The 16,175-nt window shown below is 33.9% G+C and overlaps 3 protein-coding genes across 4 annotated transcripts in view; 2 read left to right on the top strand and 1 right to left on the bottom strand.

Moving 5' to 3' along the window:
- LOC146719798 (uncharacterized) overlaps window positions 1-16,175 on the top strand; it is a 192,963-nt gene that overhangs the window by 101,698 nt on the left and 75,090 nt on the right.
- Argl (Argininosuccinate lyase) overlaps window positions 1-16,175 on the bottom strand; it is a 105,231-nt gene that overhangs the window by 48,923 nt on the left and 40,133 nt on the right. The window lies entirely within an intron of this gene.
- Window positions 12,113-15,711, top strand: LOC114943203 (uncharacterized). The gene is made up of 2 exons (XM_029318786.2): window positions 12,113-12,211; window positions 12,394-15,711. Exon 2 carries the CDS (start codon window positions 12,436-12,438, stop codon window positions 13,600-13,602), a length of 1,167 nt encoding a protein of 388 aa, XP_029174619.1. The 5' UTR covers window positions 12,113-12,211; window positions 12,394-12,435; the 3' UTR covers window positions 13,603-15,711.

The raw sequence follows: 16,175 nt of genomic DNA, 5'->3' as shown, positions 1-16,175 counted from the left end.
CCTTGTAGAAGGAATTGATGGAACAAGTAGCGGAGATTCGAAAATTGATAGAGACGATTGGAGAGAGAACGCCGCGCCGGAGTGATGGAGGTTACCGCCGTCGTCAAGAGCGTTCTCGATCGCGTTCGAGGACACGCGGCCATGCTTCAAATAACCTGTGTTATTACCATTGGCGATTTGAAAGATGTGATCTGCCCTGCACCATGCAACCGCAAGGAAACGCGACGGCCCATCGTTGATGACGGCTAGCGATTCAGGCCAGGCATTGCGCCGTCTGTTCATGTTCGATCGAGATACTAAGATCAGTTTCCTGATCTTTGCGTGTTTTCCCGTAAATTAGTGCGTGGACCATGACAGAGATCAACGTATGAGTTATCCGCCGCGAACGGTACGGTGATATACACATATAGCACACAGACGCTTACGTTGGATTTCCGACTGCGACGCACGTTTACTTGGAGATTCGTGATCGCGGACGTGGAAAAGGCTATCATCGGAGCGGATTTTTTATCCTACTATGGACTCCTAGTCGATTTACGAAATCGCCGATTTGTCAATCAACGACGAGTCTCACGGCCGTCGGACGCTGTGTGCGATGCAGCGTACCGAGCGTTAGAACGGTCACGGGAGTATCACGCGATATTAGCACGATATCCGGACATTACAAGACCCGAGAGGCAGCCAAAGGAAATTAAACACAGGACTCAACATTACATCAAGACGACACCAGGACCACTGGTAGCGTGCGGGCCACGAAGGCTCGCGCCTGACCGTTTGGCAGCAGCGAAGAGAGAATTTCAACGGATGATGGAGCTTGAAATTATTCGACCGTCGAAAAGCAGTTGGTCGGCACCGCTGCACATAGTGCCAAAAGATGGAATAGAGTGGCGACTATGCGGAGATTATCGTGCGTTGAATGCGCGAACGATGCCGGATCGACATCCTGTCAGACACATCTAAGATTTTACAATGTCATTACAAGGTAAACGCGTTTTTTCTACTATTGATTTAATTCGGACGTATCATCAAATTCCAGTCGCGGAAGAAGATATACCGAAGCGATAACAACACCTTTCGGAATGTTCGAGTTTCCATACATGCCATTTGGATTGAGGAATGCAGACCTTTCAAAGATTTATTGACAAAATATTACATGGATAGGATTTTGCATACGTATATATTGACGACATCCTTATCGTATCGACGTCGAAGAGGAACATGAAGAACATCTTGAAATTGTATTTGAACGACTACAGAGATATGGAGTAATAATTAACCCGATGAAATGCGTATTTGGACAGACCGAAGTTGAATTTTTAGACCATAAAGTGAACAAAGACGGGACGCGACCATTGCCAAAGCGAGTGCAGGCAATTACAAGTATGAAAGAACCAAAGACCGCGAAGGAGTTGAGACGATACCTAGGAATGCTCAATTTTTATCGACGATTTTTGCCGGGAGCTGCAGAAAAACAGGCACCTCTGAGTAATCTACTGACCAAGGGGGTCAAAGGAAAGGCAATAATAACATGGACTCCGCAAGCACGAAAGGCGTTCAAGGAAACCAAAGAAAACCTGACTTAAGCAACCCTCCTAGCACATCCGAGAATGAATGTGGAGCTTGCATTATTTACGGATGCGTCGGACTATAGCGTCGGAGCTGTATTGCAGCAGCGTAAAGAAGGCGATTGGGAGCCCCTAGGCTTTTTCTCAAAAAAAGTCGAATCCGGCAGAAACGAAGTACAGCGCGTTTGATCGTGAACTTCTGGCGATATAGCAGTAAAACACTTTTGGTATATGCTCGAGGCGCGAAACTTCTCAATTTATACAGATCATAAGCCGTTAATATATGCATTTTGACAGAAACCGGAAAAATGCATACCGCGACAATTCCGACACCTAAATTTTATTGGACAATTTACAATAGATATACGGTATGTGTCGGGAGAAGACAACGGTGTGGCTGATACAGTGTCGCGAATTGAGGAAGTAAAGACGCCGTTAGACTACGAGGCGCTCGCGAAATCACAACGAGAAGACGACAAATGCGAAAAATATAGCCGACATAAAAATGGAGTAAAATTAGAGTAACGACTTTAGGGACAACTACGGAGATCTTATGTGACAAAACGATCGCAGTATCACAACCTTTCTTGACAAAGACCTTCCGCAGGACGGCCTTCGAGATGCTACACAATTTGTTTCATCCGGGAATTAAAGCAACAATCAAACTTGTGACGCAACGTTACATTTGGCCGTTAGTAAATAAAGATGTCGCAAATGGACTCGCGCATGTATTTAATGTCAGCGCGCGAAAATAACACGGCACGTGACAGCACCGCGAGAGGCGCATTTAATCTACCAAACAGAAGGTTCGAGCACATCCATATTGACATCATAATAATGCCATCTTATAATAATGCTATCTGAAGGAAAAAGATACTGTCTCACTTGCGTAGATCGATTTACGTGATGGTCAGAGGCATTTCCGATGGAAGACCAAGAAGCAAGGGCAGTTGCAAGAACGTTAGGTATACAACAAATGGATAAGCAGGTTCGGCGTACCTTTCAGAATCACAACCGTCCAAGGACGGCAATTTGAGGCTCAATTATTCAAAGAAATAAACGACCTTATAGGATCAAGGCATTTGAGAACCATTGCATATCACCCGCAAGCAAACGGCATGGTGGAGAGAATACATCAACAATTAAAGACGGCAATTAAGTGTCACCAGAACGACCGCTGGACCGAAATACTGCCGACAGTATTGCTGGGGATGAGAGCAGCCTGGAAGGAGGACATGCAAGCAATGGCCGCAGAATTAGTATATATGGAGAATCAATGAGATTACCAGGACAATTTCCTAGCAAACAGCCCGGAGAAGAGATAGACGTCAGGAGTTTTGCAGAGGAGCTACGACGGCACTTCGACAAGGTCCGATCAACCAAGGCGACACAACACGGGCAGAAACGCTTGTTTGTATTTAAGGACTTGAGGACAGCGGAACAGGTGTTCGTTCGCCACGATGGGCCAAAGATGCAATTGTAAATGCCGTACGATGGGCCTTCCAGTGATTGCAAGGAAAGAAAGAACCTTCATCATACGCAGGCACGGGAAGGAACAGACGGTAACAATTGATTGTTTAAAACCAGCATATATAATTTTAGATAGCCAAGAAGCTCCTAGCTCGTGAGAGCAGAAGGCGCCATCGCACAATGGGGTATTTGTCTGATCTAGCTGGCCAAAATTATTTAATTAATTCAGAACTGATTTAATTAATTCAGAACGTTTCTATCAACTAATTTATGTATTTTAAGAGAGGGGATATAATTAAAAAACAAAAAATTTTAATTTTTGAAGTGTTTTATCAATTTTATTAACTTGAACTTATATAATACCACGAATAATATAAATTAGATTTAATTAGATGATGACAGTCATAATTCTTCATCTAAAGATATTTCAGATTCTTCAGAAGAAGCATTTCCTTTATTTTTATGATTATAAATGGGATCATCTGGAAGAAGCATTTGCAAAGTTTCCTTTAAGAATGGTTTCATCTTTTTTCTTGGTACTGATCTCATGCCAGTTAAAAGAGGATCTAAACTGAGAAGTAACCTGTTAAGCACATCCAAATTGTATGATTCTCTCGAAAACTTCCTTGCATAACTTTGACGATATAAACGAAAATGCTTATTTCGTGCTTCAGCTGCCTCTTCTGATAGTTGCCCTATAGGTAGCAAAGCATTCTCTATAACAATGCTCCCATGCATTAGGATTTTGTGCATGATTTAGGAGTCATCGGATACCATGGATATAACTGAACATACAATTTTGCTGTATTCATGGTATATTCAGCAAATTTTTTTATATGGATTTTATGGCTACTAGATATTGTTTCTAAAAGTACTTTAAAGCGATAAATATGATGAGGATCTAAATCTGTTATTTCAGTTGCTAAATCCGTATTCGCAAAAATCTTCGACTCGTATTACCGTCATTAGTGTTGCCAAAACCAGGTTTAGGTACATCTACAATCAGGCCTATTTTATTTTTGAATTTTTCTTGAATTATTAATTTTCTTTCTTTGACAATAAGCTTTTCATTTTCTAATTGTAGTTGCCATTTCTTTACAGGTAATTTATAAGACAAATGTAATAAGCTCTCAAATAATCGTATTCTAGCATGTAAAATCGATAATCTGAATTTTAATGCCTTTTGATTGATTTCTCTCTTCTTTGTCAAATTATCAAAATCTTTAGATGTTGCACCACATATATAACATTTCATTGTAGAGGAAGTGTGAGTGATAGCATTGCACACCTTAGCGTCAATCATTGTGAATATCATTGTGTGTTTGACAGTTAAATTTTTATTTACTATTATTACTTTTGTTTCTTCTAGCGAATTTATTGCATTCTGTATATAGTGGATTTCTTTATTAGTTATATCTACAGATTCTTTAACAAATTTTATTCTAATAGGTCGACAATAGCGCGGCAAAGAAGGTATTAAATTTTGCCAGATGACTTTTTTATTGTTTGTGCCACAAATTAATTGCAGTGGTACAAATGAACTTTGAAAAATGTTTGCGTCGGAATCAGAATCATTTTCAAATTTCTGCTTAAATTGCGATTAATGTGATCCATCACAACCCCACTTGCAAATTAATATTAATGTGTTATGATCTTCTTTATTTAAAGTTTGTACAACTTCTTGTAAGTATAATAATAATCGTGTGATAGTATGGTTCAGTAAATCTTGCAAATTTATTTCAGCACAAGTAGTGGTTACGTGATATGATTCCTTATTTGGATAGCAATCCATTTTTGCCTATTGTAACACAGTGTAACATGGATATAATTTTTTGTTACTACATCTGATTATTTCGTATTGTCTTCTGGATAAATCAGTTTCAACAAACATTGACAGTGCCTGTAATGGTGACAATTGCGTCGTGCCTTTTTGCATACTGTTAAAATATGCTTTTTTATATTTATTTGTTTGTTTTGGAGAACTAGTGACATCTTTAAGTACTTTGGAAGCATCCCTTATTCTTGTAGCACGCAACTTTATCTGCGTAGCAAAAGTTAGTTCTTCTATATCTGTAGTACTACGTAGCTCTTGCGTCTTTCGTCTTTTGCTTCGTTCACTCGATTCTTTAAAGGTTTTTTGTGGTTGTCCCAATCGTATTGTTACTTTTGATATCTTAAATGTTTCTTGCAGCCAGTTATAATTATTTTTCAAAAAAATTTCTTCTTTTTTGTGTGTTGTTATCCATCTACGTTTGATTTCTGATTTTATGTATGAAAATTTATGCTTAATTTTCTTAATTTGCTCCTCGGAATAATTTTTATTATTGAACAAATAATTTTCAACAAATTTTAATTTCTCGTTAATATTAGAACCTTTTTGTTGTTGCATAATATTAAATATTTTTCTTTGAGTCATTATTTTGATTCCTGATAGTCCTAAAAATAATAACTTCTAGATTAAAAAAAATTTTGGATAAAGAAAAAGTATTATGATTATGAAATTTTATCTAAAACATGGACATTATTCGATTCCGCGGCTGATTTTGATTTTATCATAAACTTAAAACTTTTCTGTTTATATAAATGTAAAGATAAACACCGGGACGCATTCTGAAGTATATTGTAAATTCATCCTAATTTTGAATTGACTTTAACAATAATTAAAAAATGATTTTGTTTAAAGCGTTTTAACTAAATTAAAATAAATAAAATTATAATTAAAATAAATTAAATAAATTAATTCTTGGCTCAGTATATTATCAAATAAATATGAATATGAAACAGGCGTTTCCGAGCCATACGCGGTTAGTAGTGCGTTAGTCTTGTAGAAATTTAAGATTTCTACGAGACTTAAATTACGTGCACAGAGGCACAAATATTACTTGGTTAATATCAAGATTTTTAAACGCGGTTCGTGATCTCATTACTTGTGAGATAAACACGAATAAACGAACGCGGAATCCTCTTAACCCCCCTATGAATTGATAGACGAGAAAAAATATTGGGCCAGGAAAGTCGTAGAATCGGGAAACGAAATAATTATAATACTTCAAACATATCTGTATTTACCTGTCTCAGAACGATCCATAATTAATCTTTTTTTTAATTTTTTCCGAAAAAAGATGAGCACTTTTGAAAGTCTGTTATTGTAAAAAAATATCAAAATACGTGCGCCAGGCACTGCAATGCAGAGAATACTTGTATGTACGTACAAATGAATACTTGTACGTACAAGCAATGCCCCGAAGTTGGCCGCGTGGCATACATACATATACGGCGTTCGTTACGGGGCAATGTTCAGAGTATCTCTGCATAACGCAGGATGGAAGGAATGGCGATTTACTGTTTTCTAAATATCTAATTAAAAACCTAATAAAATAACTTTATCATGTAGCATTTTATTTTTATGTAGAAAGAATTTGACGAAATTGTCTTTTAGCCAGCTAGATCGAGCAAATATCCCACTGTGCATCGGAAGAAAAGACAGAGACTCGAACAAAAAGTGGCCGAAGGGTGCGATTTCAAGATAGATACCAGGCGTGAGCCTGGAGAGACGAAAAGAGACAAGAAGCTGATTAAGACGACCTGCGAAGGAGCGAAATTGAAACAATTTACGATATATCGATATTGTATAGCGTAAATTAAAGTAACAGTCTTTTTTGTAATTTTTTTTTCTTTTGTGCGTGGAATATATGTATAACGTAGCATATTAATTTAATTATTTGGTTTAATATTATAATTTTGTATATAGCAAGACGAGCGAAAGACAAAATATCGCGATACGGTATATCGTTAGCAGGGGGGTACTGTAGCGATAATGCCACATAAAGAAAAGCGAAGAAAAATTTTATTAAAAATTAAATTATATCATAGAATAAAATGCGAGTTAAAATAATATTAATAAATAAATTTGAAACAACTTTTTCTCGATCAATCTGGCAAATTTTCCTTTATTACTTCAATCACTTTTTAGTCCGATTCAATCTCTCTTTGTTTCGACTATCTTTTTAGTAACGATTCAGTCTCTCTTTGTTTGTTAAATAGACTTGACGTGATGCCGATTAGATACTATTCTCTTAAAACTTCTTGAAATTAACAATTTTTAATCGTAGTAAGTCAAGGCTCTTATTAAATTATAATAAATTTGATAAAAGGCTGTTAAGAGCAGTAAATATAAAAATTCAAATTATGTTATAAAGTGAAGTCATATATAAAAATAATATTCTTTAATCTAATGTCTAATAATGAATTACATTAAAAGGTGACAAAAAATAATTACACATAAGTACTCTTTAAATATAAATACAAAGCGAACGTTTCGGTCAGTATTTTGACCATTATCAACGCTGAATAAATTCTGAATTTAAAAACTAATGAACAGTGTTATAACGGTAATATATACATCAAGCATAGTCAAAAACGTCATAGAGTGACTGACAAATAGTAGACTGACAAATATTATCGTAAGAGAAAAAGAAAACATGATGTAAAAATGAAAAGCGATATTCCTCCAACATAGTCATAATGTGATGGTTAAATTTCGTAAATTGTGTTTCTACTCCGGTTATTAGACCCGGTAGACACATAATGATTTGAATCTTATAATGTTATTAAATATTTATTGATTTATTTAATAGGTTGTACAAAAACGAAGATGTTTGTAGACTTACATATGATTAGATTGCAACGTGAAAACAGTAGTGTAGGAGGAACATCGATTCCTGAGATCCGCACACTTATAATGTCACAGACAAAGTGATCGAAAAGTGAAAATGAGCGGTGTTAACTTATTATATTTGTGTATCTATTTTTAGAGTTTCGGTAGTTTATCAATACTGTTTATATATGTATCAGGTAAACATTCTATGTCCGTTTGCAAGTTCAAACTATTTGTTTGTCTTTTAATATAAATCATCTCGGAGATTAATCTTTTTCCGAAGAAATTTTCTTTATCAAGAATTTTTACTTCATTCCATTTAAATTTGTGGTTGAAATCGAGCCTATGGTTAGTTATAACAGATTTATTAGTTGTATTTCTATTAATATCAAGTTTATGTTCCAAAATCCTAGTATTTAATTTACGTCCCGTTTGGCCCTCATATGATGCATTACAGTCTGCACATTTAATTCTATAAACAACATTGGTATTAGAAAAAATTGGAACTTTATCTTTATGTACTTTAATGTGTTTATTTAACTTATTTAAACTGAAGTAGGAGAGTTTTGTATTAAGATTCTTTGTAATATTTTTAAATTGTTCAGATATATTTGGTAAATATGGAATGGTAAAATATGAGTTAGGTGATTTTAGAGTGGAAATACTATTGTTAATAATGTTGTTGTTTTTATTGATCAGTAATTTTAAACGTTGGTTTATGGTTTGAAAAATTAATTTAGTAGGGTAGCCATTATTAATTAATATATCAATTATCAACTTTAAGTTCTTGTTATGGAAAATTGGGTGCGATAATAAAAATTCTTTGTCAACCAATTCAATTATTGTTCTTTTTTTTTGACAAGGAGGATGTTGTGAAAGGTAATGTAAATATCTACCAGAGAAAGTTGATTTATGGTACCAATCAGTCTTAATAGAATTATTTTCTAAAATGAGTATGACATCGAGAAAATCAAGGCTATTATTATTGTTATATTCTAATGTGAACTGAATTCTATTGTAAAAAGAGTTGAAAATGTCTAAAGTTTGTTGAATTTGATGAGATGGAATAGCACATATAACGTCATCTACGTATCTAAAATAAATAGGTGGTGTAAATGTTAAAAGATTGAGCGCTTGCTTTTCAATGTCCTGAAGTACAATATCCGCAATAATAGGTGAAAGTGGCGATCCCAAAATAATTATTTATTTCCGTAGGGGGGTTAAAGGATTATTAAAATTAAATCTCAAATATGAGATTATTTTATATTTTAAAATCTTGGCCGTGACCAAGTAAAATTTGGTGCCTTGTACACAGATATTTAATTCTAACGCAAAATTTAGTTTCGTTGGGATAACGCACTGTCTTCCGCGATTGGCTCTTATTGCCTGTCTTACACTTTAAATTTATATATTTATAATTTTATATTCTATTTTAAAATGAATGTCTAATGAGATACTTATAAACATTTTTTACGCATTCTTAACTTTTTATAAATGACTAATAGATTCTAGTTTTGAGACTTTCGTGGCTATTGGAATCATCAATGCAAAAAATTTTCGGATGAATGCCGCGTGGTTGAACAGCGTAATGCCGACGTTTCGCAAACGTTGCATCTTCAGGGCTGAGAGCTCCGATATTGAGCCTTCTTGGGTTGTGGTCCTTATATATATTATGGGAGGTTTTTTATCTACGGAAAAGTATTCCGTTATGACGCCGCTTAGTGGTGTGAGTGTATATTAAAGGCAGTGTGCCAAATAGGGTTTAAATTAAGAGTTTTAACAAGGCTCTGTAATATAAATATAAATTTAAAGATATAAGACAGGCAGTAAGAGCCAACTCGCGGATGACAGTGTGTTATCCTAACGAAACTAAATTTTTCGTTAGAATTAAGTGTCTGTGCACAAGGCACCAAATATTTTACTTGGTCACGGCCAAGATTTAAAATATGATATAATCTCATATTTGAGATTTAATTTCAATAACCCTTTCACCCCCCTACGGAAATAAGTAAATGCAAGAGAAAAATATAGATCCAAAAGTCGCTGAATCGGGATTCGTCTTATATCTTTAAATTTATATTTATATTACAGAGCCTTGTTAAAACTCTTAATTTATACACGCTGGCTTAAACGCGTTTGTTTATCAACATTATTACATATAGCAGAGAAAAGTATAGAATCGAAAGGATCTGAATAGCTCAGTTGGAAGAGCAGTCGCTCGGCAAGCGAAAGGTCTCGGGTTCGATTCCCGATTCAGCGACTTTCGGATCTATATTTTTCTCTTGCATTTACTTATTTCCGTAGGGGGGTGAAAGGGTTATTGAAATTAAATCTCAAATATGAGATTATTTCATATTTTAAATCTTGGCCGTGACCAAGTAAAATATTTGGTGCCTTGTACACAGACACTTAATCCTAACGAAAAATTTAGTTTCGTTAGGATAACGCACTGTCATCCGCGAGTTGGCTCTTACTGCCTGTCTTATATCTTCAAATAGGGTTTGTTTGATAACCTTTGTCGCGGTTGAGGTTATCGGGATGTTTCAGAATTTCTAGGGCTTCACGATGTTTCCTGGCGAAATAGCTTTGCGAGGAGGCTAAGTCTGGTTGCTTTGCCGTATTGTACCGAGTGTCCGTCTCCATCCAATGTTCTGCCAAGGCTGATTGACTAAAATGGCAGTATCTGGCACTCCGTTGGTGTTCCTTAATTCGTGTACTGATCTTTCTCCCAGTTTCTCTTATGGACACTTTTCCGCAGGAGCAAGGAATCTTGTATACACCTGGCGTTTCTAAGTGTGGTCTCTGGTCTTTGGGATTAGGAAGTAATTGCGCAATCTTATTTTAAGGTTTGGAAATTACTTTGATATTGTGTTTACCCAGGATTCTGCTAATGCGTTCTGTTGTACCCTGAAGATACGGAAGGATCGTCTATTTTTTATCTTCTTTTTCTTCTTCTTTTTCACTTGATGTACTCATATTTGTAGAACTGAAGATTTTATTTTTCAGCCTTTCAGTTGTTCGATGGATGTCTTTGCTGTTGTACTCATTCTTGGTCAAGAATTGATTGAGATGTTCTAATTCTTTATTCAGGGAAGTTGGTTCAGAAATTGTTAAGGCTCTGTATATTAATGAACTGGTGACAGAATTCTTCTCAAGGGAAGTTCGGCAAGTGTAAAATTCAAAAAAATCTGAAACTTTGTATAAGTTTAGAGTAGATGAACCTAATCACGAAACAATTTTTTTTAGCTGCTGATATTCGGTTTTAGGGGTGCAGCATCCCCTTAAATAAAATCGGTGTTTACGTTTTCAAGCGAATATCGCCGAAATAATGAGAAATATAAAAAAATGTTTCCAGCAAAAGTTTTATGGTTTCGAAAGCTCTTTATAATGGCATGATCATATTTTGCAAAAATGTTTAATTTTTCAAAATACCCCTACTACGTATCTTTTTTTTTCATATTTAAATTTTTCTTGCAACTAAAATTAAAGTTTATTTCACGCCAAATTCAACCATATATAATAAAGTTGCGATCCGTAAACGTGTTTTTGAGAAATAAACTGAAAACATCCTTACAGGGTATGCTGTCAATTTTATTGGCCCGCTAATTTTGGCTACGACTTCTCTTTCTCCCCTTCTCTCTGTAATTTTTCGCAATACAAGATAACGATGAAACAGATGTTCGTAATAAATCTAACCACGTAACTGATTTTTGTATATTACACATTTTATAAATAATATAGTAGTCAAAATATATCGTAAGAGAAAAATCAAAGTTATCGATAAAGTAATTTCTGATTTAGACCTTTGGTAAAAAAAATTAAAGATTATCGTCTAGAATGAAATAAACACGGATGCACTAACGTATATGTAATATTTCCTGTTATGTACGTCATTATATTTATGAGAACGTTATCAACTTTGAATAGTTGAAAGGTTGAAGGATTATCGAGATTGATGTGGTGCAATAAAAGGGAAGGTTATGGAAAGGCTATCTTTAATGTTCGATTTCCTTATACAATTAGTATAAAAGCCATCCGCTTCTGCATTTCATTCATGTTATTTAATATATTGTACGTGTGATACTTTCTGTGAGAAAATTTCATATAACATTTATTCAAGCATTTATGTCAAAATGTTGGCCATAAATACGGCGAACGTTATAAATTTGTTAATTACAACGTTTCACATTGCAAATCTCGCTGTCACTCCTGTTAATCATCGTGAAGTAGAACTCCACGATGCAATTTCAAATTTAATAAGGGATTCTCTAAAAGACGATATTACGATTGAATATGATTGGGGACTTGATTTTGATGATCTATCGGAACCTCAAGCTGTACAGTTTGTAGATTCGTATGATCCTCATGCTGAAGAAGATAACTATGAAGATGAAGTTTGTATTGTAGATGACGAAGGTGGAAGTGTAGATTTAAATTATAAAAGAAAAGCGGTTGAATATTGGAACAGTGGAAAAAAAGACGTTTATCCGTTTCTGTTGTACAGAATCGTTTTAGAAAGGTAAATTCTCATTAAAAAATAAGTACAATATTAACTAAATATAGATAAACGTGTATGAATATCATAGTGGATAATAAACAGAAGTCAGGAACAACGTTTCATGTCGCATGTTCATCTGCATTCGATTAATTTTCTTGTGTTTGATATAATCTTTTAAATATTGGATCTTTTTTCTCTTTTAGGTAAAACATGTTTCGCAATTGTACAGATGGCAGGAGTATATAATGCGTGGAGGGATAAACAGAGACAAATTGATATTCATTGCCGAATATGTATTAATAAAATTTCAAGAAACTATTGATAGAGGATCTATTATTCATGACATCGATTTGCGAAGGTGGGCGCTAGAAGCAAAGGAGCAAGTGAATTTTGCTACATTTAAAGCAGGACATTGGTGGATATGGAATTTTAAAAAAGCTCATCGCATTACATCACGTAAAATAACGAAATTTAAAACGCAATCTAATTTACAAGCTGATGCACTGATACATCAAAATGCAGAAGAATTTGTGACAAATGTAAAACCACATATTGCTATAACTGGTGAAGGATCAACTTATAATGCAGATGAAAGCGGTTTTAATCTAGAAATACATTCTGGAAGAACATTAACTAATATGGGAGTAAAGACAGTCGAAGCTACTGTTCAATCTTTATCTTCTATAAGTCATAGTTATACTATTATGCCAATTATATCTGCGGACGGGTATCTTCTTTCGCCTCTATATATAGTCTTAAAAGAAACTACTGGGTCGTTTGAACCACGAGTAGAAGAAACTCTTTTTCGACCTGCTAATGTTTACATTGCGGCTTCAAAATCCGGAAAGCTCACAACCCAACACTTTAAAAATTGGTTTTTAGAGGTATATCTTCCGAATACTAAAGAGAAAAGTTTGCTGTTGCTAGATTCATGGACAGACCATTGCCCGGAACAGTTAATAGAACTTGTACCAAAAGACAAACAAGTAAATATTTTAACAATACCAAAAAAAACAACTGCTTTTATACAACCTTTAGATGTTTTTGGCTTTAGAATCTGGAAAAATTTTATTCGAAGCTTCTCTGATAATGTTATTTTAAATAATTACGATATAAATTTACATTTACGCAATAAAATTATAAAATTACAGTCTTTGGCACACAATCAACTTTCTTCTCCAAGATTTCAAAATTTATTTAAATATAGTTGGTATAAAAGTGGCTATTTATCAACACGGCCTGAAAAGTTTGAAAATCCAATCAATTACTGTTCTTTTAAAGAAGAAAAACATATACCGAAATGCAGCATTTGTGATAAAATGGCTTTTATACGTTGTGCATGGTGCAAAAATTACTTCTGTTTTGAACACTTTTTTGAACAATACCATTATTGTAACAATTATATAGAATAAGAGAAGTCGTAGCCAAAATTAGCGGGCCAATAAAATTGACAGCATACCCTGTAAGGATGTTTTCAGTTTATTTCTCAAAAACACGTTTACGGATCGCAACTTTATTATATATGGTTGAATTTGGCGTGAAATAAACTTTAATTTTAGTTGCAAGGAAAATTTAAATATGAAAAAAAAAGATACGTAGTGGGGGTATTTTGAAAAATTAAACATTTTTGCAAAATATGATCATGCCATTATAAAGAGCTTTCGAAACCATAAAACTTTTGCTGGAAACATTTTTTTATATTTCTCATTATTTCGGCGATATTCGCTTGAAAACGTAAACACCGATTTTATTTAAGGGGATGCTGCACCCCTAAAACCGAATATCAGCAGCTAAAAAAAATTGTTTCGTGATTAGGTTCATCTACTCTAAACTTATACAAAGTTTCAGATTTTTTTGAATTTTACATTTGCCGAACTTCCCTTGTGAGTCGGGTGATGAAAAATCTCCTATAATATATATAAGGACCACAACCCAAGAAGGCTCAATATCGGAGCTCTCAGCCCTGAAGATGCAAACTGCAACGTTTGCGAAACGTCGGCATTACGTTGTTCAACCACGCGGCATCCATCCGGAAACTTTTTGCATCAATGGCTAATAGAGTTTGAAAAACACAAATCTAATCGACCATATTTTATATTAGACTATATATCCGATCGCTTTGATTGAAAAATCGTTGATTGTCTTTTTAACTTATGATTTCTTACTGGGGATTTATTAAAGAAAATATAAAGAGTGATGGCAAAAAGACCTGTTTTTTTGTCCATTTTGGGGACCTCGAATTTCAAACTTTTTTTCATGGCAAATGGTACTATTAGATGAAACATTAATCCCAATAAAATTTCAAAATGAGCATAGGCACGGTTCCGGAGATACAAGGAGAAAAGTAATGATTTTTAGGCAGTTTTATGAGAAATTATCACCTTCATTTCTTCATATCTAAGGAACTGTACCTATGTTCATCCTGAAATTTCTCTGGGATTAATGTCTCATCACATAGTACTATAATATTTGGCACAAAAAAGTTTGAAATTTGAGATCCCAAAATTCGACCTTATAAAATATAGGGAAATATAGGGTCGAATTTTGGGATCTCTTTCAAACATTTTTTTATGCTAAATAATACTATATGATGAGACATTAATCCCAGAGAAATTGCAGGATGAGCATAGGTACAGTTCCTTAGATATGAAGAAGTAAAAGTAATAATTTCTCATAAAACTGACTAAAAATCATCACTTTTCCTCTTGTATCTCCGGAATTGTATCTATGCTTATCTTGAAATTTTATTGAGATTAATGTTTCGTCTATAATACTACTTGCCATGAAAAAACGTTTGAAATTCGTGGTCTCAAAAATGGGCGAAATTTGCTATCACACTTTCAAAAAATCTTTATCATAATGATTTAATAAATATATTTATAATACATAATATATACATCAATTTCAGCCAAACGCGATGTTATTGCGAAAATTAAGAAACTTAGGAATTCGTACTTTCGGACTAATATTTTTCTTGTCTATTTCTTTACAGGGGAGTTAAAAGAGGAACAAAGAGAATTTTGAGATCTCAACCATAAGATACGAATTTCTAAGTTCCTTAATTTTCGCAATAACATCGCGTTTGGCTCTATTAGCCGAGATAGATGTATATATTATGTATTTATTTCGAGAGTTGACTAAATATTCTTACTATATTTATAATATTTACCATAATATTTATCGTAAATATTTTCTGATATTTATGATAAATATTTATAAAATAATCTAAGACTCCAAAAATATTTATGATAAATATTAAAACCGTGTATTTGCTCGTCGTGATGTTCGATCTATGGGATCGGCCAAACATCTCAATAGAGCGATCAATCCGTAAGAAATATACTGACGTTTTGTAATTTGACTCAACACGACATGCACTAATTCGGCGATAAAATTGCGACTTACAATCACTTATGATCATCTACTTTTAATTCTTATACTGAAGAAGACCGTGTGCGGTCGAAACGTTTGTACTGTATTATCTTATATAGAATAAATACTTAGTTTATATCATCTAATAATGCTCGATTAGTTGGCCTTTTTATATACTAAATTTTATGATAAATAAGTAAAACTCTTCTCTCGACCGTACTGGCAAATATTATTTATTAAATCACAAGGTTTCGACCCTTCTTTGAGTCCTAATCAAGTGATTTGTGAAAATAAAAATAAAATTATAATTTTAAGATGTCAAGAACGAATATAGTGTCGGTTTGACAACACGTCAAGACTCTTAGACGAGTTATGAGAGACTGAAAAATATCTACGTTTTTATTTTTTTATGATAAATATTTAAAATATTAAAATTATAATTATAAATATTTTATAAATATTCTGTGTTGTCTGGGCTATTCATTGAAATGAGCAAAAAAGTTCATATGGACAAATACCAAAAAATGTCATTTTTTTCCTTATAATCAGTGTTTGCTGTTATCTAAATAAAATTATATAGATGATTATCTAGATAATATTTTGGCGTATTTTT

Source organism: Nylanderia fulva, unplaced genomic scaffold (assembly GCF_048542155.1).
Source record: "Nylanderia fulva isolate GAGA-0341 unplaced genomic scaffold, ASM4854215v1 Scaffold86, whole genome shotgun sequence".
Classification (NCBI taxonomy): domain Eukaryota; kingdom Metazoa; phylum Arthropoda; class Insecta; order Hymenoptera; family Formicidae; genus Nylanderia; species Nylanderia fulva.
This window is presented reverse-complemented; position numbering and strand designations above follow the sequence as displayed.